Source organism: Panthera pardus, unplaced genomic scaffold (assembly GCF_024362965.1).
Source record: "Panthera pardus isolate Hobbes unplaced genomic scaffold, ASM2436296v1 HiC_scaffold_20, whole genome shotgun sequence".
In the NCBI taxonomy this organism is placed as follows: Eukaryota; Metazoa; Chordata; class Mammalia; order Carnivora; family Felidae; genus Panthera; species Panthera pardus.
This window is the reverse complement of record NW_026526766.1, coordinates 8,373,884-8,399,935: the sequence shown is the minus strand read 5'-3', so window position 1 is coordinate 8,399,935 and position 26,052 is coordinate 8,373,884. Positions and strand designations below refer to the sequence as shown.

Genomic DNA, 26,052 nt, shown 5'->3' with positions numbered 1-26,052 from the left:
GGGCAGGTCTAGAAAGGCAGTATCTCAATGGCTCCAATTCCACCCGCCTTTACTTCTGCCTCTCCATCATCTAGAAGTACCTGGTCTGACTCCTTCAAAGTCATCCTAATGAGGCAGACAGAGGAACTGTGTACCAGTAAAGTCTAATTATTAAGTGGCCCAACAATGATTATGAATATTGTTAAGTCTCAGTGCCAGAGAGCTCTGTTTCAAGACTAAATTGTTTATAACGCATCAATCTATTCACCATTGCTTACCCTCATAGTCTTGTATTCCCCTGGCCCCCCAAGGAATTAGATGGAGAGAAATGACCTGTGTTTGTGTGCAACTGAAATTAAGGAATACCCCCTTTCTTGACTGTGTATGTGTGTACGTTTGATTAATGCCTTTTTCTTTGCCATTTGGTCTATATGATCCTGGAGCTTCAGCTCTATGTTTTGTACATAAGAAAGCAAAAAGAGAGAAAGACACAGCTGCCATTTTGAGGTGGACAGGCTGGGAACCCAGGGGAGACCTTTAGTCCTGCCCTGTTTCTTGGACAAGGACGATCTCTTATTACTGACCCAGAAATGTCAGAAGGGGCCCAGGATGAGAGCACATGGCTGCACTTGGGTAAGTTCATGACTATCCCGCAAAAACTGACTCTGTGTACATGCCCTCCAAACAAGGAGTCATTCACACCATCCTGCCGTCTGAGGGTCAGCCCGGACACAATCCGTGTGAGCCACTGAAAGCAACTGAAATTGAATCCAGTGCAATTTGAAAATATTCTGTTTACTTAAAGCCCAGAAGCCTAGCATGAGAAGAAGAATCCAGGCCCAGGCGATGGTAGTTAAATTTGTTCATTTTTCTTTCTTGTTGCAATTTTATCTTTTCCGAGCAATTTAATGAAGACTCCAGAGGAAAGAATTAAATGTCTGCTGGTTCAATTACCAAATAATGAAAAGGTCGAAAGGAGCCCCATGCACTGTGTGCTGAGCCGCTATAAAAGCCTGTGCTTACAGTGAAAATCTTTTGTGTGCTGTTCACACTTGCAATCTGCCACCCACAAATTGTACAGATGATTGTCAGTGTAAGAAGCAGAAATCAAGAGCTGGTACAGGTCGCCCTCCACAAGGGTGAAAAGGCCTGGCCCACGGGGGCATCTCACGACACCCAAGGCAGCAGCCAGAGGCACGGTGGGGACCATAGCCTTCATCAGGAGGGACCAGACTGGCATTAAATCCACCCTTTGAGAAGGTTCTAATCACCTTTGGCCCTGAATGCATTGTGACTAGCCTGTCCTTGGGGCCACATGCAGGGTACGTCTCCGGGGCCAAAGAGACCTGGCAGCAAGGATTTCAAGGACTCTGCGCAGCCTCTCTGGCATCTGAAAAGCTACCCCCGCCCCCAACCTGCCCCAACTATATACAGAAAAGAAAGATTACAGAAACACAAAAATCCTCTACAGAAGCCAAAAACAAAGATAAAATAAAACTACGGTTTTTGGAATTCAAGCTTTAAAAATCAAGTCTCTTTGGAAATAATAGGCAAGCAAAAAGGCAGCTCGGTATAGACTCTCCTAGCCCCACGATGACCATCTCTCTGCTCATGCTGCGGCTTCTCTAAAACCTTTGGATCAGTGACATCGAAAGACTCAATGGACAAGTCGTTGTACAGCTTCTTTTTTCACCCTTAAATTAAGCTCTTCTTTGGTTATTTCAGAGAATAGCCTCATTCTTAGGAAACACACACTGAAATGTTTAAGGATAAAGGGTCATAATATATATCGCTGACCCATAGTAAAAAGTGTGTGTGCATGTGTGTGCGTGTGTGTGTGTGTGTGTGTGTGTGCGTGTGTGTGTGTCTTCCTCCTTTATCTCTATTGACATATATGTAAATATTTACATACACGTGTATATACATTTGGGGGAGGGATGAGACGGAAACCAGACTAAACGATAAAGCAAGGGGGGTAAAGTGTAAAGAGAATTTGGGCAGCCTTTGAACTATTTTTATTTTTACAACGTACCTGCAAGTTTGAAATTATTCCAAGTTTTAAATAGTGCAAAAAGTTTTAAATAGTGCAAAAAGTTTTAATTCTTTCTCTTTTCTTCTCCTGTGTATTAGCTCCTTGCTAGATACCCTCATAATTACACAACAGCCACACTCTGGGTAACAGTGTCCGTGAGGGGAGTGCCACTCCATGAGAAGGCAACAGTTCTGCTGATATGTGTAATCAGGATGAAGATTCTCTTGGAGAAACCAATCTCAAAGACAATTCTAGAACGGCCCCTCTTACGGTGCACTGGTGATTACTGAGGGTTTATGCTGGGGTTGGAAAGCGACTATGGATAGGGAATGCAAGAGTATCTCTAGATAATTCCTTCCTCTCTTCTCTTAAAATACTACAGCCAAGGGTATTAGGTTCTCAAGGTTTTAAAAATCATGACTATTCCTCAAATCAAGTTAAAATATACGTGAGGGGCACTGTTAAGCATCAGACTCCTGATCTCAGCTCAGGTCATGGTCTCACGGTTCATGAGTTTGAGCCCCGCTTCAGGCTCCATGCTGACACTGCGGAATCTGCTTAGGATTCTCTCTCTCTCCCTCTCTCTCTCCCCCTCCCCTGCTCATGCTCGCTTTCTCGAAAATGAAAAAAATAAACTTAAAAAAATAAAATATATGTAAACATATGTGAAAACAAACTGTATGAGAAAAAGAAAATCTCTGAATTATTTATGCCACTTTTTTTGGGGGGTGGGGGGAGTGGTGTCCGAAATGAGAGACCATAGGATCATTCTGTTATCAGAAGAGACCCTCTCTGGGGGCACCTGGGTGGCTTAGTCAGCTGAGCGCCCGACTTTGGCTTAGGTCATGATCTCGCAATTCGTGAGTTTGAGCCCCACATCAGGCTCGCTGCTGTCAGTCGGTCAGCGTAGAGCCCACTTAGTATCCTCTGTCCCCCTCTGTCTGCCCCTCCCCCACTTGCGCTCTCCCAAAAATAAATATTAAAAAAAAATAATACAAGAATAGAACCTCTCTGAAGACTGACCTTAATCGGTACTGCTACTCCTATATTCCCAAAAAACACAACTGTGGGATGCACTTGAATTAATATATGATTAAATGATTGAGCAACACCTGAGATAAAGTTCTAGGCTCACTTCCTTATCCTTAGGAATACCCTGTAAGATGTATGAAAATCTAAGCGGAGTCATCTTTAACTATAGGGTTCTCTCTTCATAAGCTTCTATTCTCCTCTTCTCCTTTATTTAGGATTCCATATTTAAATCTACTAGCATCGTAAAGAAAAAGGTGAGATCAACTGGACAAAGCTATTTTTCACACATATAATGGAATAGGATTAATACCGAGAGTACAGAAAGCATTCCTACAGATGAATTAGAATTAAAAAGATAATTCAAAGTAAAACTTGTCCAAAAGAGCCCTTGAACAGCTATTCCACAGAAGAGAAGGCACAAACGGCCAAAACGCTCTGCCCAGGTGCTCAAAGTCATTAATAAGTGGAAAATGCAAATGCAAATGCAAATGCAAACAGCATGTCATAAAAACCAGATGGGCAAAAATTCCAAAGCCTGACAATATCAACTGCTGACGAAGCTGTGGAACAACGGCACTGTCGTTTACTGCTGGAGGGAGGGAAAGGTGGAAGAACCACTGTGGGAAACACCTGGTCATTACAGAGCAGAGTTGAAGGCATGCGTGTCCTGTGACCCAAGAATTCTACTGCTGGGTCTATACCGAGAAGCTCTATCAAAGGCGCAGCGGCGGGCGGGTGTTGTGCAAGAATATTCCTAACAACACTTGTATAACGGAGGCCATCCAAAGTCTGCCAACAGAACAGTAAACTAGCAACTTGAGGCATTTCATACAATAGAACAGTATCCAGCACTGAAGATAAAGAAACAATAGTTGTGTACATCCACAGAATGGTCATCAGGAACATGATGTTGGACGAAAAAAACAAATGATACAAGAATGCATACATTATGATTCTATTTACGAAACAGGGTTTGTTTTTAGGGATAGAAAGAGGGGTAGGGGTGCCTGGGTAGTTCAGTCGGTTGAACACCTAACTTCAGTTCAGGTCATAATCTCACAGCTAGTGAGTTCGAGCCCCACGTCAGGCTCTGTGCTGACAGCTCAGAGCCTGGAGCCTGCTTCAGATTCTGTGTCTCCTTCTCTCTCTGCCCCTCCCCAGCTTGTGCTCTCTCTCTCTCTCTCAAAAATAAAACATTAAAAAAATTAAAAAAAAGAAATATATAAGATAAAACTATACATAACAAGGGAATGAGAAACAAAAAGTCAAGTCTGTGGTTACCTGTGTCTAGAGAAGAAAGGAAAAGCAATCAGGAGGAGCCAGATGGACCTTGAATGGAAACCCTAATGGCCTATTTCTTAAAAGAAGTAGAGGGCACATGTCCATTGCATCATTATCCTTTATACTTACACATCTTACAAATATTCTTTTGCGCGTATCCAATATTCAACAAAAACAACTTTTAAGAACTGGTGAAGAAGGAAATGACCAAAAATATTTTATCAAGACTTGTTGGAAAGGAAAACAACATTCCAGCCAGCAGGCTCTGGCAGTCTTTCCTTCCACACACGCCATACTGGCCTGTCTCTGATTCTTCTTTGTTCACTCGATCCAAAACCAACCACGGCTCTGCGTTACCAGTTGTCCCGGGTTGGGGAAACATTTCACGATATTCATTAGAAGGAACAGCCAAACTTCCTTCTCTGTCCTCCTAACCCTCATTAAAATTCAGGCCTCCTCTAGGTGTGAATGACAAGCACATTACCCCATTCACGCATGTGCACACACCCATCCAATCTCTGCAGCTCAGTCAGGTTATTATTATATCCAACCAACTATTACTGAAAGCCATTATGACCTGACTTCTGCCTTTGACTTATTCTCTAATATTTGTACATATTTAATCATGATAACAGAATACCATATTCAAAACAAAGAATCTATCCTCCAACCTATGCCTGAAATCTGAAAAAGCTCCTTGAAACACAGACATCTGTCTATGCTCCAAATACAACCATGTAGCAACAGCCCTTTAAAGCTAAACTAAAATTTAAAGTGAGTGGTGCAGGGGCGCCTGGGTGGCTCAGTTGGTTAAGCATCTGACTTCGGCTTAGGTCATGATCTCGCGGTTTGTGAGTTCGAGCCCCGCGTTGGGCTCTGTGCTGACAGCTTGGAGCCAGCTTGGGATTCCCTGTCTCCTCTCTCTCTGCCCCTCTCCCTCTCACGCTCTGTCTCTCTCTCTCCCAAAAACATTAAAAAAAATTAGGGATCTAGAATGTTAAAAAAAAAAAAATTAAAAAAATAAGGTGAGTGGTACAGTTGGTCAGTACAGCACTTAAGAACAAGATAAATCTCGCTCCAGAAAGTCTGACTCCTCACCTTGGTAGGTCATTAAAGATAAGAAGACATTCATTTCCCCCTCTGGCCCACCTGCCATCCAGTGGATGGGGAAGAAGAAAGTTTTGTTCTATTTTCAATGTCATGAAATTTTTTAAAAACTTGTTTTCATGTCAGTTACTCCAGTGACGTCTGGCTTCTCTCAGCAGTAAAATGCCAACAGGAACAAAATAATCAGACTGGCAAAAAAAAAAATGCTTCAAAATGACCAACCTGGAAGATTCCATCACTTAGTCCCCTGACGTTTACTGAAGACCTAGTTAGGAGACGCTGTAAAAATACAACCACTTACCTCCGCGTACTGTGCGACAGAACTGGCTTCGACAGCATACACTCTCCTAGCTCCAGCCTGCACGGCAAAAAATGATAGTATTCCTGATCCACAGCCAACATCTAGGACAATCTGGAAGAAAGAGCGAAGACAACAGAGGGGTGAGAAAATGCACAGGTATGTTGGCTCCACCATGGCTTTGAGCAATTGTCTTCAGGCTTAACGCCCCAGCTTTGCTGTTTACAAATGGTCTCACCTTAGTCAAGTTAGGGATCTCCGTGAGACTCCATTTTCTCAGATGTTTAATGGGATAATAATAGCCACTTTTTAAGGTTTGTTGGAGGGATTAAGTAACATGAAGTATCTACAGAGCACCTGGCAGGTAATTGGTGTTTTTCAAATCACTGCTCTTATTACTATGGTGTCTCTGTTTTTTGTTTTTAATTTATTTTTGAGACAGAGAGAGACAGAGCATGAGCAGGGGAGGGGCAGAGAGAGAGAGAGGGAGACACAGAATCTGAACCCGGCTCCAGGCTCTGAGCTGTCAGCAGAGTCCAACGCGGGGCTCGAACTCATGGACTGTGAGACCATGACCTGAGCTGAAGTCAGACGCTGAACTGACTGAGCCACCCAGGCTCCCCTACCATGGTGTCTTTGTAACACAGATCGCTGTTAGGACGTCCAGGGCCAAGAAAAGTAAAGCGTCATGAATAAGCTCGCCTATCAAATCTGTTAGCAGGAACAAAACGAAAAGTGTCACCGATCATTTTATATGTTTTTATACCTTCTGTGTTTTATTTTATATATGTAAAATTTTTATATATAAATTTATTACATATTCATATATGTATATATTCAGAAATAACTGAAGATAAAGTCTTCAAAAATCCAAAAGTGGGGTTTGTGCTTGCTTTTTTTTCTTTTTTGCAGGCCCCCCACCCCACAGTTGGGGAGGTTTACAAATGGAGGGTAGGAGGGTATTAAGGCAGTGGACAGAATTCTCAGAAGCTTTTTTTTTTCTATTCTCTGGGTTCAGACCTTGGACTTAAATCAAGACAATCACCTTTCGCTAGCACAAGGGCCCAACATTTGAGAGGCAGGAGGTACGTGATATGTATTGGGCCTCCTCCCCAAACATGTCTGCAGCCAAGGCCCAAATTTCAATCTGATCACTGGGATTTCAGGTGACTGCTCCTGCCACATCAGTGACTCTTAACTCAGCGTCTTTCAGCACTGGCTTTGAGCAAGACGTTTTGATTGGCTCTAAATCCTGATAATAAACGTCTGAGTAAACAGCATTACTAGGACTACTTTGGAGACGACCACACTGAAATTCGGACACGGACCAACAGGCCCCAGTTCATCTAGCAGCAGAGAGGGGAGTGAAGACTCGCATCTGGGTACATCCGCCTTCCAAGCGCGTGTTCCGTAAAACCTGCTTACTTACGTCCATCCTCATAAATCTGTCATTTTCACACGGCGACGCCGATAGGCAATGTTAGGCGAGGAAACCAAGTATTACTTTTCGTAGGAAATTTAGAAAAGATCTCTTTTTTTTTTTACTTTGATAGCAGGAAAATTTCCCCCCAAAACAGGAAATATCAAGAGGGTGTGTGTGTGCGTGTCTGTGTGTTTTAACCGCAGTATCACACTGTGCTGACACAGATACGGTGCCATTATTCTAAGAGAGCATGCCGTTAGTAACGGGTTCACAGTGCTCACTCATATTAATGCTAGAACTGTGGCTGTATTCCATATGGTTTCCTAGGGTTTGGGTAATTAGGAGCATTACCAATTTAAAATGTCACCCAGGCTCTGGAATTTGCTGTCAGGCTGTCTACACTTTTAGAAATACCAACATTCCCCTCCCCTCGTCCTCCCTAGGAAATACATCATCTTCACATGGCCCTGCTCCGTTGCAAGAACACCTGTGACCACTCTTTAGCGAATGCGGCCATTAGGGTGGGAAGTACAATTCACAGCACCCCCCCCCCCCCCAAATAGATACACCAGATCCAGAAGAATCTTTCCGGAGCCTTATTCAATAAAAATATAAAACTTCACAGTCTACACCCAGTCCAAAACATGGATGCAAAATGAAGACACAATGAGAATTGCACCTGTTTGCTCTGGTGACAGGTGCCCTGAAAACCTGTGAGTGGTGTTCTTTGTCTCTTTTATTAGGGAGCTGTGAAGCACATCTAGGAACAGCGTTTTTCAGCTCTCTTGACCCTGCAGATTAAAAACCAAAGAAATGTTTGCCGCAAAAGAGAGGAAGGAGATAGGTGATGGAAAGAAAAGAGAAAAAGGTCAGAGATGGGAGGGAGCCTGATGGATGTGGTTCAAACTTTGCCCAGATTAGTCCATTTGGTACGCTTTAATAGACCCAGACCCTATCTGATGAAAAATCCCAAATGAAGGCAATTTCCCAGGTACCTTATTTCAATACCTCTTTTCAGGCCCAAATAACCTTATTCATTTGGTTATTTCAAAAACAGTGCATAGGCCTTGGAAAAGAATCTGATCTTTTCTTAGCATTATCCAGATAATGCCATCTGCTTCCCACTTGTGTATATATGTAAAAACTTAATAAGGGAATTTTCAGTCTGGAGCTGATGGGAGAGGGTGGGGAGAGGAAGGAACATTTTGCCTTGTCTACGTAAGCCTTGCAATGTTGCAAACAAAGCTCTGGAGGGCTTAGAATAAATCCTCTGGTGAAAAAACGAAAGGTCAAAGCAAATATTTAGGCTCTAATGGAAATATACTACCCTTTCCAGCTGGGGTTTCCAAATCCGAGAGGAGAGAGGCCACTAACACAGATAACTCTGTTATACGCCTTCCTACATGGCACTTCAGGAAGCCTTGAAGCTACCTCCAATCATATTTTCTTGCCCTCACAGAAGATTACACTGGTCCCAGTTTTTATTCTAGCACTGGTAGGCCACCACAGGACTGGGCACGTGTGAGGACCTTGGCAGATATTAAGTTATCTTTTCTTGCCCTAGGGAAAAAAAATATCCCCCCACATTGGGCAGAGGCAATAAAATCCCCTTGTACCTCCAAAGCCATCCACAGTTTCCCAAGGATGTTCTCCTCACACTATTTGATTGCAATGTCTCCCTGGAAAGGGGAGTTCACAGTTTGTCCCCATTTTATCGATGAGGAAACGAGGCGTGGACAGACTACTTCCAGCTCAAGGTAACATGGCCGGTAAGCGGCAGAGTTGGGCAATGCTCAACCCTCCCCACCATCGTGGCCTTCTCTCTGTGTAGTAAAAGATGAGAAAAAAGGGGTGTGCTGTGAAGAGATGAAAATCTGGGCATATCAGACACCCCCAATGATGCCACGCAGCTAAGCGGAAAGTCCCCATCTCCTCGATGTGCTGTCCTTGGGCCTCAGCCATCCGGCAATGACTGGCTTTCCTGGTCTCTTTTTCTGTAATTCTCTTCTTTCTTCCTCCCCCCACCCCCACCCCCCCGGCTTGCCAACTGCAGGCCTTTTCCTGATTCTAGGCTCCCTCATGTGTGATCCCCTGTGGCAGAGAGAGCCGAGAGCCTGCCAGACGTTCATGCTCTCTCAGAGCCTGGACGACAATCTCTGCTCCCCTGTATCTCCATAGGGCCACGGGACCACTTAGCTCAATGGAGCATGAGGGGAAGTGACGAGTGTCCCTTCTGTGGGGAGGTGGCTGAAGGTGTACCTTGCCTTCCTTCCCCACACCCTCTGCTCCTTATGGAGTCACGCTGGAAACCAGCTGCTGGAGGTGAAAACAGCCTGACTCCCTGGGTCGCCACTTTGGGAAGAGCCACTCAGAACACCCTGGACGTGCCATAAGAAAGAAATTTCCTTACGTGAAACCACTGAGATTTAGGGACTGTTTGCTTTAGTGGTTGGCACACACTGAAACAATACTTTTCTGCTGGGTGAAATTCTTCTCATTTTTCCCCCTGGGGAAGTGACAACCAAGCACAGATACCACATCTCTGGGACACGTTCTCTGACGTCCCCAGTCTAGGCTGCCTGGTACATGGCTCTCCAGAAGAGCTTACCACAGGACACCGCATATACAGTAAAACCTTGGAGTGCGAGTAACTTGTTCTGCAAATGTTCCGCAAGACGAGCAGACATTTCTAATGAATTTTAACTTGATAAACGAGCCATGTCTTGCAATACGAGTCGTCCGTGATGCCAAACGTCACGTGATCACAACTGAGCCAATGGTTCTCTCTCTCTTTCTCTCTTTCACTGTGGGATTGTGGGTAATCATCCCCCATGCTTGGATGTTCAATCTCGGGCTGCAGTGTTTGGCAGAAATCGGTAATTTTTCAGAACATTGGAAGGTGCCCCCCACTGGCAGTAGTGTATTTTTTGTCACTTCAAAGCACCCATGGATGTTCCTCTGGTTTTCCGTACAAGAGTAAGGTTAGGAATGCTTTGCTTCATTCTAGGTCAGGCTGCCAGCAGATTATAGACCCTTTCCTCTGCTGCCTTATTGCCAGTTACATTGCATAGAGTATATGACAAGAGTTTTTTTTTTTAATATTTTAATGTTTTTATTTATTTTTGAGAGAGAGAGAGAACACAAGCAGGGGAGAGGCAGAGAGGGAGACATAGAATCTGAAGCAGGCTCTAGGCTCTGAGCTGTCAGCACAGAGCCCAATGTGGGGCTCGAACTCACAGACCGTGAGATCATGACCTGAGCTGAAGTCAGATGTTCAACGGACTGAGCCACCCAGGCGCCCCTGACAAGAGTTTTTAAGACTGCACTGTAGTCGACATTCGTTAGTGAAACTCGTCCTACTCAATAACTCTCCTCTCTCTTGTTTCCCTCACACCAGCCACAAAGGTTTTCAAAGGTAAATGTAGGTTAATTTGCTTTTTTCTTGTTATCTTGTATTTTCGTTATTATTTTGTATATTGCAATACTGTAATCATTTTTATATGAATATTTTTGGGTTGTGGAACAAATCATCTGAGTTCCCATTATTATGGAGAAATTCGCTTTGATACACAAGTACTTAGGATTACATGTACGTTTCTGGAACGAACTATGCTCGCAAACCAACGTTTTACTGTATTTTTTTTCTTTTAAGGTTTTAAGTAATCTCTATGTCCAATGCAGGGCTCGAACTTACAGCCCTGAGATCAAGAGTCACACGCTCTACCTACTGAGCCAGCCAGGTGCCCCGATGATACCGCAGATATTTCTTTACATGTTTGCCTTCCCTGCCAAGCCTATGAGTTCCCCAAAGATAAGAAGCACATCATTTATCTCTCAGCACCCAGCACAACATGAAAGCAAAAATCGTTAATAAATATTTGTTGGCTAAATGACCAAATGCGATGACTCGTTAGGGCAGTCTTCTAATTCCAACATCACCTTGAAATATTTCTGGAAAAGGCTTATGATGTTCCCCAGCCATTTCAACTCTGGGAGTGTCCTTGCATGCAAAGCTAGCAGCCAGAGGCTAAGCCCAGGATGCCCTTGCCTTATTCAGCACTTACATGCTGAATTTTTTCACTCAACCTAACCTTCTGCTTCTTGGTCTCCAAGCCATCTCACAGACCTGACTCTATACTGTTTCTTTTTGTGATCTCCATCCTTCCTCCTTGACTGTGATCCCAACATGTCTCTTGGGTCACCCTTGTGACTATCTGAGGCAGCCTTCTGCCCTGACCCAGGCCTCTTGGAAGGTTCCATGTTCCTTTCTGCCATAGGGCCTTAGTAAATGCTGCTCCCTTTGGGGTGCTCCCCACTGCATACTCTATGGTATCAGCCTATGGTAATGTTTTTGTTTTTACCTAGTCAATGCCCATTAAGCTAGATCTTTTCTATTTGTTACTCCAGGTCTGTGCTCCACATTCCTCCACCTGCTTTTTGTCACAAGTCTCACCTACGTGGACCGCATCAATGGCTTCCTTGCCCCTGGACCCCATTTGGGAGCAGTCAAGAGAAAATACAACAGAAAGTCAGAGGGGGTGGGGACAGCAAGGTCAGGTGAGTCATTCTCCTGGCTTCTTCCTTCCTGGCTCTCCGGAGACTGGTTGTCCCCTCCACCCAAAGCCACAATTCTCGGTGGGTTTCCATCTTTACGGCTATGACCGTCCCATCCACTTTCCAGGAAGCGCCCACTGCAGCCCACATGTGGTAACAAGTCTCTCTGGCTAGTGCCAGGTTGCTTCAGCATCCTGTGTTGGTTCTCTTAACTCCGCCCACATCTTGGTACACAGTCCTGTGATTTAACTCTCCCAAAACACCCTGTCGAGTGTGTAAACTCTCTCCTGCAGAACCTTTGGCTGACACAACAACTCACCCTTCAGATTCCAAATGGCTCTCCGTGAGAGAAGACATCCCTAATCTCTGTTCCCTTCCCAAGCTAAGTCCTCCTGTTGTATACCCTTCCTTTGTAACACTCCTCCTGGTTATAATTTCCCATTCAATGAGTGATTATTTGATTAACATCTGCTCCCCTGGACTATACACTTGGTTAAGGGAGAGACTTCCACCTGTTCCTCACCCACGACCGAATCCCTGATAAGAGCATACGGTCTGGCACATAGTGGAGACATTCACTACATCTCTGTTGAACAAACTGAATAAGGAAAATGTGTCTCTGGGGAGCCTGGGTGGCTCAGTCAGTTGAGCATGTGACTCTTGATTTTGGCTCAGGTCATGATCCCAGGGTTGTGGGATCGAGCCCCACATCAGGCTCCATGCTGGGAACGGAACCTGCTTGAGATTCTCTCCCTCCCTCTGTCCCTCTCTTCTACTCATACTTGCTATCTCTCTCTCTCTTTAAAAAGAGAAAGAAAATGTGTCTTACTGCCACAAAGAGGGAACCAGTTCATGATCCAGAAAATACTACCTCCTTAAAAAGCATCTTCTACCGGCATAACACAACCTCTCCAATCTAGTGATCGTAAGCAACTTTCAAAGAAGGACTTTATTTTATTTTTTTACATTGCCATATTATATCACACTATGATCCAGTTAGCTCTTGTGTACAATGCTTCTCTAGAGAGAGAATAAATCCTCAGCCGCCCCCGGCTACACAGGCAGTAAGTGAAGATGGTGAATTTGGGGCTCCTATCAGGGAACACAAGAAAATGGTGTGAACTCCCTGCCAGGACTCATGGGGAAAAGTCAACAATTGGTCCATGTAACAGTGGCCAAGAATTCTAAGAATGTATTTATAAATAAAGTAAATTCGAAAAATATTAAACAGATAGGGTCATCCTTCTGTTTATACAGATGATTTTAATTATATGCTCTGGTGGTTTTCCCGGGCAAAGAAATCCTACAAAATGTTTGGATGGGGCTAAAACAGCTCCAAGAAGGTTCAGAGACACTTATTTGGATTTTACTAGGTTAAAATTAATGAGGAACATCTAGGTCTTTATGAAAGTGTGAAACAAAATCACTCTTGAATAACAGAGTAAAAAGAAAGTAAATACGTACCCTTTGTTTTATACTTATTATGTTGTTATGCCTGTAAGAACTTTGTTGGCATTACGTCATTTACTTGTGGTGACAATTCTCTAATGAGAGTACGATTATTTTCTCCATGTTGTAAAGAGGCTGCGAATCTGATAAAGTTACAGCTACGGACTTAATAAATAGCAGAGATGAAATAAAAAAAGCAAACGCGTCTAACTCAAACCCTATGCTCTCAGCCGCTCCCTTCATCTTCCACTTATGTTATTATTATTATTTTTTTTTGAGTTTACTTATTGATTTTGAGTGGGGGAGGGGCAGAGAGAGAGAGAGAGAGAGAGAGAGAGAGAGAGAGAGTCTCAAGCAGGCTCCGCACTGTCAGCCTGGAGCCCAATGTGGGGCTCAAAGCCACAAACCGAGGTCACAACCTGAGCCAAAACCAAGAGTCAGATGCTTAACGGGCTGAGCCACCTGGGTGCTTCCCACTTAGGTCATTCTTTGCACTCTTCAGGCTATACTAATATTGGTCACACTTGGCCTTCTTATTTCACCCCAGCAATTCTATAATTATCTTCCAAGACTGGGGTCCTGATTACCCCACGATCAGCCCCTTGAGTTATGCCAGTTATTATTAATTCCTTCTTTCTTTCGTGGCTTGAGCATATCAATACCTGATCCTGAACTGAATATCCCAACTGTAATTTCTGTACGTCCTATACGCCGAGATCCTGTGTCCAACCCACCTGTCCACTGCCAAGGCCACCAATGTTTCTTCTCGCCATTGTCATCTCACACCTGGAGACACCTCCGCCAAACCACCCAAAGTGACGTGGGCCCCATGCTCTTGCGGTGCTGGGCCTGTTTCCATCACCACCTGCCATGGACTGCCTACCTCCAGAGATTTCACTCGACTCTTTCAGTATCCCAGCTCTTGACTGACAGATGGACTACACAGCGTCTAGACAGTAACAGAATGATGGACCTGCACAGCTTTCTTTGTGGTCAGAGAAGAAAATTCCAAATCATCCCAAGGCCTGCAGAAGACATCCTTTTACGGCCTTTGCAGCTAAGACTTCAATTTTGTTCAGATAATCAGCACTTCCATTATGGCATAAGAATCCTGCAGCGGGAGCTCCTCAGAAGATAGAATTCTATATCTGCTGTGCAGTGAAACTTTTGACCAAAGAGCTGCCTGTATTCGAACAATGCATGTTTAATGCTTAGGAACCTTTGTTTCATCTTGCCTGGTCTTCTGGCAGAAGGTAGATAAATCCATCACCCATCTTTTAAGAGAAGTACCTTTCACCAGCTCTCCCATGATTTTCCTGTTGTTGTGGAAAACACAGAGTATATGGATCACGCTTTGCTTATCTCCCGATGATCAGCCCCCTTCGTAGGCTGCCAGTGGTCTCAGTGGTCTCGGATTAAAGCTCACCTAGCTCTAAAGCTTTAGACACTCAATCATTCATCGGACATCTACTAAATGCCTCACATTACCCACTGCGCCAAGCACTGCTAGGCGCTGGGAATGCAGAGATGAATGAAGCACGATTGTCTGGGACAGAGAGAGAGACAGATGTCAGAAAGAAGTACAATTATGTGTTGCATTATTGTATGACATTAATTATTTGTATGCAATACTGTGTTTCACGATTGTAGGACAGAATTACATATAGGAGTCTGGAAAGACTTCCCTGAGGTACACTGAGCAGTGGACATTGAAAGTTGAGTCAAAGTTGTGCTCTCTGAATCGACAGAGTAGTGGGAGCACCTAGAGCCTGTCACATTTAGGAGGCAATAGATGTCCTCCGAGCGTCATCTGTGTGTTACGGGCAGAAGTAGGGACATGGCTGAGACATTAACATGACAGGAGCCAAAGCTGGAGCAACTGTCAGCCACCTGATCACAGACGGTCTTGTATACAAGACCAAGAGCTTGGACTTGATCTGCAAGTAAAGAAGGACCATAAGACATTTCAACAGGAGAATTATTCTCAATATTACTGAGTACTTATCCTCCTCCATTTAGTAAACCATCCCCACTCCCAGGGAGGGACCCTGGTGGCCTATGTCAATCCTAGCTGGTTCCGTTCCTTTTGCCAGTGATGGCTTTAGGCTCAGGTGTGTGATAAAATGCTATTAATGAGACCGGAGGGCAAGTCCACGAGGGGGTATTGGCAAGTATCTCTTCCTTCTGAGACACACAGGAAAGACACCTCTTCTTTCTTGGACACAGTTAAACTAAGGATGTGATGTTCAGAGTCATTGGGTTAAAACACCTTGGAGTTATACCACCTCTGACAGTTTTAGCCGACGTGAGTGGGGACTTTCTCCCACGTAAAGCCAAAGGTATTTTTCACTCTGGTGCCAGTAGGGAAACTAAGTGGGAAACTTGCAACATTCCAGAAGGACGATATGAATGAGAGCTACGAATGAGCAAGGGGACAGAGGGGAACAGGAGTTGCAAAAGCTAAAGTATTTGGAGCTAAAGTATTTGGAGACTGGACAGGAAAAGGGAAGGTCTAGACTGTCTCCCAGGTCTCTGGCTGGGGTGGTGTTTACGACACGCTCGGGTTTTGCGTGGTGCCGGAATGGGAACAGTTGCGTGGCTGTGTGGCCAGGGTGGCCCTAGAAATTGCTTGTGGTCATCTGCGAACGCTGGAGCTGAGTTTCATTGCTGCTGCCACTGCTACAGCCACTACTGCCCAAGGCTCTGCTGCGGGGGCGCCCCCGGTCCCTCATGGTGGTCATGGGCAGGACAAAACAGCACACGCTCCCCACTCACGCCACCTGTATTTTGTTCCACGCCTGTTCCCGCAATTTCCTTGCTGGTTTTGACGCGTGAGGCAAGCCCAAGAGCACCCGCTTAGCACCGGCACGTGTGTGCCCTTGAAACACAAGGGAGTTGACACCTTGTGGAGGCAAACCTTGGCCAGTCCGAGTGTGGCACCCAGGGGACAAGTCTTTCCCCTTTTCTCCCCTTCAATGAATGGCTTGGGGATAAAGGGGCCTCATGTGGCCTCTTTGAATATATCATGTGACACCAAGCAATCAGTTTTAATAAAGCTGTGGCAAGGTCAGTAATATGCTCTCTTACCCTCCCTGCCCTTGCCGGCCTCACTCTCCTCCTCCTTAAACGTGCTTTCCTAAGATCGGCCTCCCTAATAAAGTACAAGCTCATAAGCCTCTGCCTCAGGATCTGTGATTTAGGGAAGCTAGGTGAGGAAAATGACGGAAGTTACGCGAAATTCAACACGACCACTGAGTCCACAGCTCAGATTAAGCGAAAAGAGGAGTCCAAGTTCTAAGCTCATCAGAGCCCAATTCCCGGTTCAGTGCTAGACAAGATCAGGTTCTAGTAGAGTACTTACAGCTGCCTTTTTCATGGATCGTGTGGTCCTATGTAACTGCTTCTCATTGATTTTATCCTGTTTGCCTACTTACGTTCTTATACTGGAAAGCAGATACTAAAACAAAATCATGTACCTTAGAAATGATGGCTGCACAGAGGGTTCTGCCTAATCCTGGGCACTGCCTCAGAAGTACTGCCTTAGAGGGAACAGGGAGGTTTAGAAATTCAACCCTAGGAACTTTCTAAAATGCCTCGTATCCAGTGGGTAGGCAATCCATCAGGCAGAAGTTAATAGTAAGTTAACCAATAAAACCACAGCAGTGAGATATTAATCCTTCAAACCCTCCCGTTTTTTCCCCTAGTTCCCTCTCACGCACAGCTGATGCATTGACAATATCACCTTAGCAATCTGTCCCTTCTTGAACGATTTTGCAAAAGCAGCATCTGGTATGATGGTCATTAGTGCCATTTACCAACTATTTTTGGTACTCCTTATGTGCACGCGGTAGGATTGCATCTCCTTGCTCTTTCGAATTAGCAGTGACCCCATGACTCGCTATGGCCCACGTGATGTGGTCAGAAGTACCGTGGGTCACTTCCGGTTGGAAGATTGAAGAACTCGGGGCGGGGTCTGCCATTCTCTCCCTCTCCCTGCGTGTTTCACGTGGAGGCCGCTCCTGCAGTCTGGGGCCCGGGGTGAGCCTAAGACAAGGCGGGGCCCTCAGCCAGCCCCTAATGGATTGGCTGGGACGTAAGCTCTGGTGGCTTAAACCACGGAGGCCTGACGGTCGACTGCTATAGTGCCATCACCCTGTTGTGCTGCCGGGTCTGAGTCAGTCTCATCTCCCTGCTATAGTGCCATCACCCTGTTGTGCTGCCGGGTCTGAGTCAGTCTCATCTCCATTCACCATGAACCTCAGAAAGAGTAAGGGCGCTTGTCACCATCTTGAAAGATGCAGAGATGGGCTCTGAGCACAGATATCTTGGCTAGAAATCCATCTAGCGCATGGAAGCCCCCCGCTCCCTCATTCCCAAATGCCCTAAAAAAGAGTCTGAAACCACTGTGTATTCAGTCTCCTTGGCTCTCCCTGAAAGCTGCGCTTTGCTCTCATACCAAACGAAAGCAGTTTCCTCTGCCGGCTCTGGCATCTTTCTCCCTGTGGTCTTCCGGCAGCGGCTTCTATTCAAGCTCAGGAGAATCCTGGCACAGACACGCCATCTGCCTTCACACTCACATTCTACACAGAGAATCATTCTGCGTAGAATCATTCCCTTCACATTCTACGAAGGGAAATCTACGCAGAGGCTCCCTTAAGGCTCAAGGGGCCAAAGAGATCAGTTAAGACCAAAGTCCATTTTTCACGGCACCTGCGTAGCTCAGGCAGTTAAGCTCCTGACTCTTGGTTTTGGCTCAGGCCACGATCTCCTGGTTTGTGGGTTCAAGTCCCGCTATGGGCTCTGTGCTGACAGCAGAGAGCCTGCTTGGGATTCTCTCTCTCCCTTTCTCTCTGCCCCTCCCGTGCTTGCATGCTCAGTCTCTCTCTCTCTCTCAAAAGCAATAAACTTAAAAAAAGAAAAAGAAAAAAAAGGCCAAGTCCCATTTCTCTATCTTTCTGCTCACCCCTACCTCACAGAATCAATCCCTGGGACGAGTTCCTGTGGTATACAATCTAGCATGAATCTTGGCCTCCAGAGTGGGTTGAACAGTGTCTCCCAGAATTCACGTCCACCCAAAACCTATGAATGTGACTTTATTTGGAAATGAGGTTTTTATAGATAATTAAGTTCTGATAACAACATACTGGATTATAATAGGTATCATTAGAGGAAGAGACAGATTAACACACAGAGACACAAAGAGACATTGTCACAGACAATGGAGACAGAGATTGGAACGATGCATCTACAAGTCAAGGACCGCCAAAGATTGCCAACAACCACAAGGAACTACGAAGGGGCCAGGAAGCCCACCCCCTCCCCCAGGGCCTTTAGAAGGAACATGGCCCTGAGACACCTTGATTTTGAACTTCTGGCCTCCAGAACAGGGAGAGAATAAATTTCTGTTGTTCTAAGCTACCGAGCTTATAAGGCAGCCCTAGGAAATGAAAACAGCCTCCAAAGTCCAAGCCATAGGAAAACAAATGCATTACTCAGGTCTTTCGGAGAGGGGGAGAGAGAGAGAGACCTGAGTTTGCCTATAACTCTACCACTCAGTAGCTGTGCACCCTAAAGCAAGTTAGTCAAATGTATGTATCTGGTCCCTTTATCTATACTATTAGACAACAGGTATGATGGTTGTTCGCTGCATGGTACGGTGGGCACTTGCCATTCCTATGCCTCTCAGCATCTGAACCCCTTCCTGTGTTTGGACAACGCTCCACTTCTGAGGCAGCACCAGCCTCCCAGCAGGGAAGCTGAAGGCGTCTGATGGTCCTTTGTCGCACCCTCGAAGCTAAATCAGAGGCAGGCCCGAAGTTCCACCAATAAGATGCGTTTTGCAGGCGAAGCTCGGAATGTGAAGATTCGGGGCTGCCAGAGAATCCGCTCAGGGGAGGTCACAACTGCGTCCGGATTCCAGCTCACCAGAGGGGAGTTCTAAGGACAACACTCAAGGGCACCAGAGGGTGAAGGCTGGGCAGGCATGGTGCCCATGTCTGGCTGCACTGCTGTCTCTCTGAGACCAATTGTACAGTGTGACTTTGGAACTTATTCTTGGTCACGGAGCCTCCACGCCTACTGTCTGATGACCCCGTATCCTTTAAAGAAATTATTTTCTCTCTTTCCTTCCCTCAAGTCGGGACAGCTGGCTTTTGAACTTGCCAGCTAACAAGTTAACACACAAGTACTAAGGGAGATAAGGTATGCCAAGCACCTAGCAGGAATCAGGAGCGATCTCCTTTCTTCCTGCCTCCCTACACAGCACTGAGCAAGGGTTTTGCTGTCACCAGGTCAAAGATGATGCCCAGGGGCGAGAAGCGGAAGACGTAAAGAATGGATTTTTGAAAACGTGGTATATACATACGATGAATATTACTCTTCCTTAAAAGGGGGATTCCGCCATGAGCAACACCATGGATGAGTCTAGAGGGCATTCCGCTCAATCAAATAAGCCAGACACAGAAGGACAAAGGCTACACGATTTCCCTTGAATCAAAGCATCTCAAATAGTCAAATTCATTGAAGCCGAGAGCAAATGCTGGTCGCTAGGGGCTGGGGAGAAGGAGAAATAGGAAAGCATTAGTCAAAGGGTATGAAGTTTCAGCTGCGTGAGATGAGCAACTCAACTCTGAATTCCTGGATGTCCGCTGCACTCTGTTTGCTACTAATGATGCTGCGTCACATACTTAAACATTTGCTAAGGGGATGGATCTGCTGTTGAGTGTTCTTATCACGGAATATTAAGTAAACAGCAGGACGAAACTTTGGAAGTGATGTGATGGATACGTTTATGGCGGAGACTGTGGTGATGGTTTCCCGGATATACGCTGATGCCTCCAATATCAACAAGTTGCACATGTCAAATATGTATCATTTTTTGACCTGATCCATACCTCATTAAAGAGGTTTTGTTTTGTTGTTTTTTTTTAAATATTTTTTTAATGCGCATTTATTTTTGAGAGAGAGACAGAGCGTGAGTGGGCAAGGGGCAGAGAGGGAGACACAGAATTGGAAGTAGGCTCCAGGCTCTGAGTTGTCAGCACAGAGTCTGATGCGGGGCTCGAACCCACCAACCGCAAGATCATGACCTGAGCCAAAGTCGGTCACTTAAACTGGCTGAGCTATTCTGGCGCACCCCCTCCCTTTGTTTTGTTTTGTTTTTAAAATAAGGAGGCAAGAGCTGTTTCATCCCATACAGACAGGACTCCTGGGCGGGCCTGTGCTGCAGCTTTCTTCCTGTCGATGATGAAGGTCAGACCTCATTAGTGTGTGGGCTTAGCCAAGGCTCTGCAGCGTTTCAAAGCGGGAGGAGAACTTCTGAGGAGGATGAGAGGCAGACTCCAGGGCCTTTGACCAAGCTGATGATAAGCCCACAGTGAAGAAAAGTCACCGTGGAGGGGCCAGGAGCTCAGGCTCTGCAAATCAGAGTATCAGCTGACAATCGGGAGTGGGTTGCTTTTGCATGTATGTTGTTGTTATTTACGGTTTTTTTTTTTAAGCTTTCAAATCCCCGAATCCCTTCAGCCTAAGCCAACTGCACATTTGAATGCACCAAGCAGCTGTTGCGGCGGGGGATTCTCTCCTGTGTGAAAAAGCTGATTTAAAAAAAAAAAAAAACAAAAAACAAAGTAATAAGCTCCCGGCTCCCGCTTATTCTCCCAAGGTTCCAGCAACTGGTGCCCTGACAAATGAAGTGTCAAAACATTTCCAAATTAAAACCCTACGGCTCACACAGCCCCACACCCTCAGCAGGATGGACTTTCCCTGCTTGGACCCTGCACACCCTTGAAGAAACTAAAAATAGCCAGATGGCAATTAACAGAAACTCTGAGGAGGGGGAGGGGGTGAGTTCCAGCAGGGGTCAGTTTCCTGGATGGATTCCAAACGGAGTCTTCAGCCAGCAGTGCTCTGGCCAAGAAAGGCTTTTCATTAAAAGTGCACGGGGGAGGCAGCATGGGAAAAAAGAAATCAAGATTTGAAACTATAGCAGAGGCAGAACCCACACCACCATGCCCAACACCATCAGTGACAATAATAATACTTGCTACCAGGTACTGAATTGCTACCATGGGTCACTGAGCCTTCCATATGCAATGTACCATCTTAACCTAGCAAGGACTCCAAGAAGTAGTCGCCACTCTAACAGATAAAGGATATTAAAGCCCAGAGCCGGTAGCAGCCAACTAGCCAAAGACGTCAAAGCAAACAGGATAAAGGCCTACGGCAGGTGCGTGCTGAGTGACCAGGCTGCTGTTCGAACTTGGCTTTCCAGGTCTGGAACTCGACCATAACCATTGCACCATGCTGCCTCCTACATGCACGGGGATATCTAAGTGACCAAATGTTTCCACGCTGTCCTTAAGCTCAGAGAGACAAAATTCTCCCTTGGCAATTTTAGCAGTCCCTTTCCGGGGTTCATATCTGGGTAGGGGGGGTGCTCTAAAGTAAGACTAACTGGGTTCAAATCCTGGCCTTTTCATTTCCTAGTTGTATAAAATCAGGTAAGTTAATAGCATCCGCAGGCCTTAGCTCTTTTGTCTCTAAAGTGGCAGTGATGTAAGCTTTTATCTCACAAAATTATAATCAAGATCAAAGGAACCTGCTCTGTGGACTGAGTATCTGTGTCCCCCTAAAATTCAAATGTTGAAACTCTAATCCCCAGTGGGATGGTATTTGGAGATGGGGCCTTTGGGAAGGAATGCGGTCACAAGGGCAGAGGCATCGTGAAGGGGATTCGGACCCTTATACGGAGAGACATTAAATAACTCGCTTCCTGTTCTTCTGGGTCGTGTGAAGGTACAACAAGACGACCTATGTATGAGCCAGGGCATGACTCCTCCCCAGAAACCGGCTCTACCAACACTCTGACCTTGGACTTCCCAGCCTCCAGGACTATGACAAATAAATATTTGTTGTTTAAACCACCCTGTCTATGGTAGTTTTGGGATAGCAGGGTTTGTCTGGGGAGACTGGCTGTCCAGCATACAAATGGGTGGAAAAGTTCAGTCTGTGGGGGAAAGAAATAGGAAGGCCTTATTTGGCCACAGGTTCAAGCCTTGTTCTCCAAGCAGCACTACTAACCATAAAGCTGATATTATTTCTACCTGACATCTGGGTCTATTTCTAAATTGGTTCAGAACTCAGAAGGGAAAAGAGATATAATTAATTATCAACCATGTGATTAATTTTCACCTTCATAAACCCCAACAGATAGACGTCTATTTTATTTCACTGGCAGACAAACCCATTTCAGGCCGGCAGGAAAAGGATATTTTGCAAAATCAAATGAGGTTACAGCTGTGAGTGACCTTAAAGATGATCCGGGCCAGTATCTTCATTTTTGTGGATGAAAAGATACACAAATGAAAGGGTCAAGTGACATAATCCATGTGAAATTCTGTGGAAGATTAGAATGCAAATTATTCATATGATCAGTCGTTTGGGGAGTGGTCTTAAGAAGCCGTAAACCCCAGAACTAAAAACAGATTATAGATAACACAGAAAATAGATTGTAGATAATAGAAAATAGATCATAGATGAAAACTAAGCAACTCCAGAGGGAGAGAAGTTTTCCTAAGCAAAAGTATTACCTCCAGGAAACATCTTCAAACCACAAAGCAATCAATAGTTTAGAGGTGATTATTTTTTTTTCAATTAGCAAAAAATCCCTATCTTAGGTCAGTAAGATTGCTTGCCCACTCTCTTGAACACGAGATGGAGAGTCAAAAGAAATAAGCTTTCCCCCTCTACCCTAATCCTGTCCACCTGCCATAATCAGGTCCTCTTTGTTAGGGATGTTTACTTCCTATCTGTTAACCAGGCAGGACCCCACTGGCAAAGCAAGGGTGACGGGCACCTCAGGACATATGACAAGACATCTGAGACCCTGTGGCCAAACAGCCATCTCTGGTCTTATCACCCTCAATCATCAGAGTACCCAGTTTTGCCTTTTAGGAAGCAAGTGGTCCTGGGTAAGTTGGAGAGAATTCACTGCACCATGTCTCTTCCACTAAATACAGAATGCATGGGACAGGTACTTGGAAGACTCTGAAATGTGTACAGTAGCAGGCAGACTGGGGAAGACCAGAATTCAAATACTGCCAAACCATATCCTCCATGATCTGAACTCAACACACCAGAAATAGGCACCAGGGCACAGACAAAAGAGCTCCTGGGGACACCTAGTAGTTCTGGCTCCGACATCAAGAAAGGACGCTACAATCTCGAATATGAAAATGCTCCGGTTTTCCCTTCCTCTTCTTTTCTCTTTTCCTCTTCTCTCTCCTCTCCTTCCTTTCTTTCCCTCCCCTTTCCTCCCTTCTGTGTTCCAGCCCCCAGCGATCTAGTGGTAGTGACTGCATCAGGAGCCGAAACGATGAGGGCAGGCAACCTACCTCCGCATTCGATGCTGTCATTCCCAAAGGCTGAGACCACCAACGCCCCGCCAGCTGCCTTTCTTCTTTCTTTGTCTTCTCTCTGCTTGGCCAGCGTAGGCAAAGTCATGGAAGCGCACGAAAAAGCGAGATTTTCAGCCCGAGACTGAGAAGTGGTCTCAGGGAATCAGAAAGCACCGGGAAATCAGGGAGAGGAAGGAGTTTGGCAAAGCAACTCCATAAAGTTTTCTTTCCCTGAATAAATTCCTGGGCTGGGCGCTGGGGTGGCTCAGTCAGTTAAGCACCTGACTCATGATTTTGGCTCAGGTCATGAACTCATGGCTCGTGAGTTTGAGCCCCACGTCGGGCTCTGCATTGACAGTGTGGAGCCTGCTTGGGATTCTCTTCCCCGACCCACAGCCCCTACCCTGCTTGCTCTCTCTCTCTCTCAAAATAAATAAAATTAATTTATAAAAAATTTTTTAAAAAAATTCCTGGGCTCACCCTCAATCTGTACATGCAGGAATCTGATCTTAATTAGCATACCAATACTTTGAGAACTCTCCCCAGGTGTCAGACTGACCATCGGGTGACACACACACATGCAGACCCAAACAGCATTGCCAAAGTCTTTGAAAACCGAACTGATGTGAGAACCAGAGCCCTCGGAAGGCCAACTAGTGGTGTGGAACTCGCAGCCTGAAACTAACCAAGCTGAATGAACACAAAAACACAAACAACATTTTCCCTAGGCATTAAGCAAGAACCTAGAGTCTCTTAACATAATATTCAGAATGCATAGAATACTATCCACAATTCTGTGGCATATGAAGAATCAGGGAAGTTCCAATTCCCTTGGAAAACGCAACCAACTGAAGCCAACCCAGCAATAACACGGATGTTAGAATGATCTGACAGAAACGATGGTAAAGATGTGCCAACCAGCGATCGTGAACACTGCTGAAACCAATGGGTAAGACAGAAAGCCTCAGGCAAGAAACAGATGCCATGAAACAGGAGCCAAATGGAAATTCTGGAATAACCAATGTAACATAAAAAGTACCAAAAACTCTGATGGGCTCAGTAGCAGAATACGACAGAAGAATGAAGGCCAGTGGCAGATCAGCTTTGAGCTGGGTGCCCATTTATCGCTACTTCCTCATGAATTTTCTCTCTGTTTTAATCAACTGGTACTGCAGAAGAAGCCACATCAAAATTTAGTGGATTAAACTGGAGACAATTTATCATTTCTCTCAATTCCATGGGAGGGCCAGGCAGCTTCTCTGCTGATCTTGCCTGGATGCATTCACGTCTCTGCATTCAGCTGTAGGGGTGGCTAGACAGCAGGCCAAGGTGGCCCCACTCACAGGACTGGCAGTCGGTGCTGGCTGTTGACTGGAGGGTCTCAGTCCTCTTATGTGACCTTTCAACCCCCAGTAGGCTAGACCGGGCTTCTTCACTGAGTACGGAAATCTCAGGGTTCCAAGGGGGTAAGGCCAGGAGCCACAAGGCTCCTTAAGCCCTAGGCTCTGAAATCCACATGATGTGACCTCTGTCATCGTCTTTGGTGAAAGCAGATCATACGAACAGCACAGAGATAAAAGTAAAACATTAGACTATCTCTTGATGAAAGGGAAAGCTATAGGACTTTGCAAATAGGCATGGACACGAGGAGCCATGAGTCATTAGGATCATTATTTCAATGTTCTACCATACCCTTCCGGAGGAGCTAATACTGCAGATATCAAAGGCTGTGGTCTACAATTTACTGTGGCAGTAGAATAGATTGCGACGCTCAGAGAAGTTTACTGTTTTGTCTGAGATCACGCAGCTAGTTAGGGAGAAAACGTAAAACTAAATCCTGGGACTGCTGATTCCACTGACCGGTCTTCATGCCTCCGAGATGGGCCATATAGTATTTTGAACACTGGCTTTGTATTTAACAGGTAGGAGAATAATAATGGACAATACTTTCATAACGTGTTAGCAGTCATTCATCATTCAGATGCATTTTGTGAAGGAAATACGTGCAGGCACTTGTGGAGTCTATGAAAAAAAATCGAAGGACAGTGACTTAATAAGAGCTATTCATTAGGTAGTAATAGAGGTCCTAACCCATTCCATGCACCAAGAGATGGTCATTCAGTCTCTTGAGTTCCTGGCACTCGGAACTTAATTTCTTTATTGAGGTAAAACTCACATAACGTCAAACGAACCATTACTCATTTTAAATTGTAAAATTCAGTGCCATCCGGCACATTCCCTATGTTATGTAACTGTTACCTGTCTCAAGTTTCCAGCCATTTCTATCACCGTAAAAAAAACGTTGTACCCATTAAGCACCACTCCCCACTCCTCCCTTCCTCTGCCCCTGGCTCCCACCTGTCTGCCTCCTTTCTGATTTGCCTATTCTGGATGTTTCATGTAAACGGAATCATATTTATGAGCTTCTGTCACTCATTTCACTCGGCAGGTTTTGTGGTTCACCCATGTTGATGCATGTATCAGCACTGCATTATTTTTG

The 26,052-nt window shown here is 45.3% G+C and overlaps 1 protein-coding gene across 2 annotated transcripts in view; it reads right to left on the bottom strand.

The window, feature by feature from the left end:
- Positions 1-26,052, bottom strand: part of PUM3 (pumilio RNA binding family member 3) — a 335,654-nt gene that overhangs the window by 166,149 nt on the left and 143,453 nt on the right. For both annotated transcript variants that reach the window (XM_053907767.1, XM_053907768.1), the window contains one exon: positions 5,733-5,843. In XM_053907767.1, the coding sequence (XP_053763742.1) occupies positions 5,733-5,843 (111 nt within the window). The remainder of the gene's footprint in view (positions 1-5,732; positions 5,844-26,052) is intronic.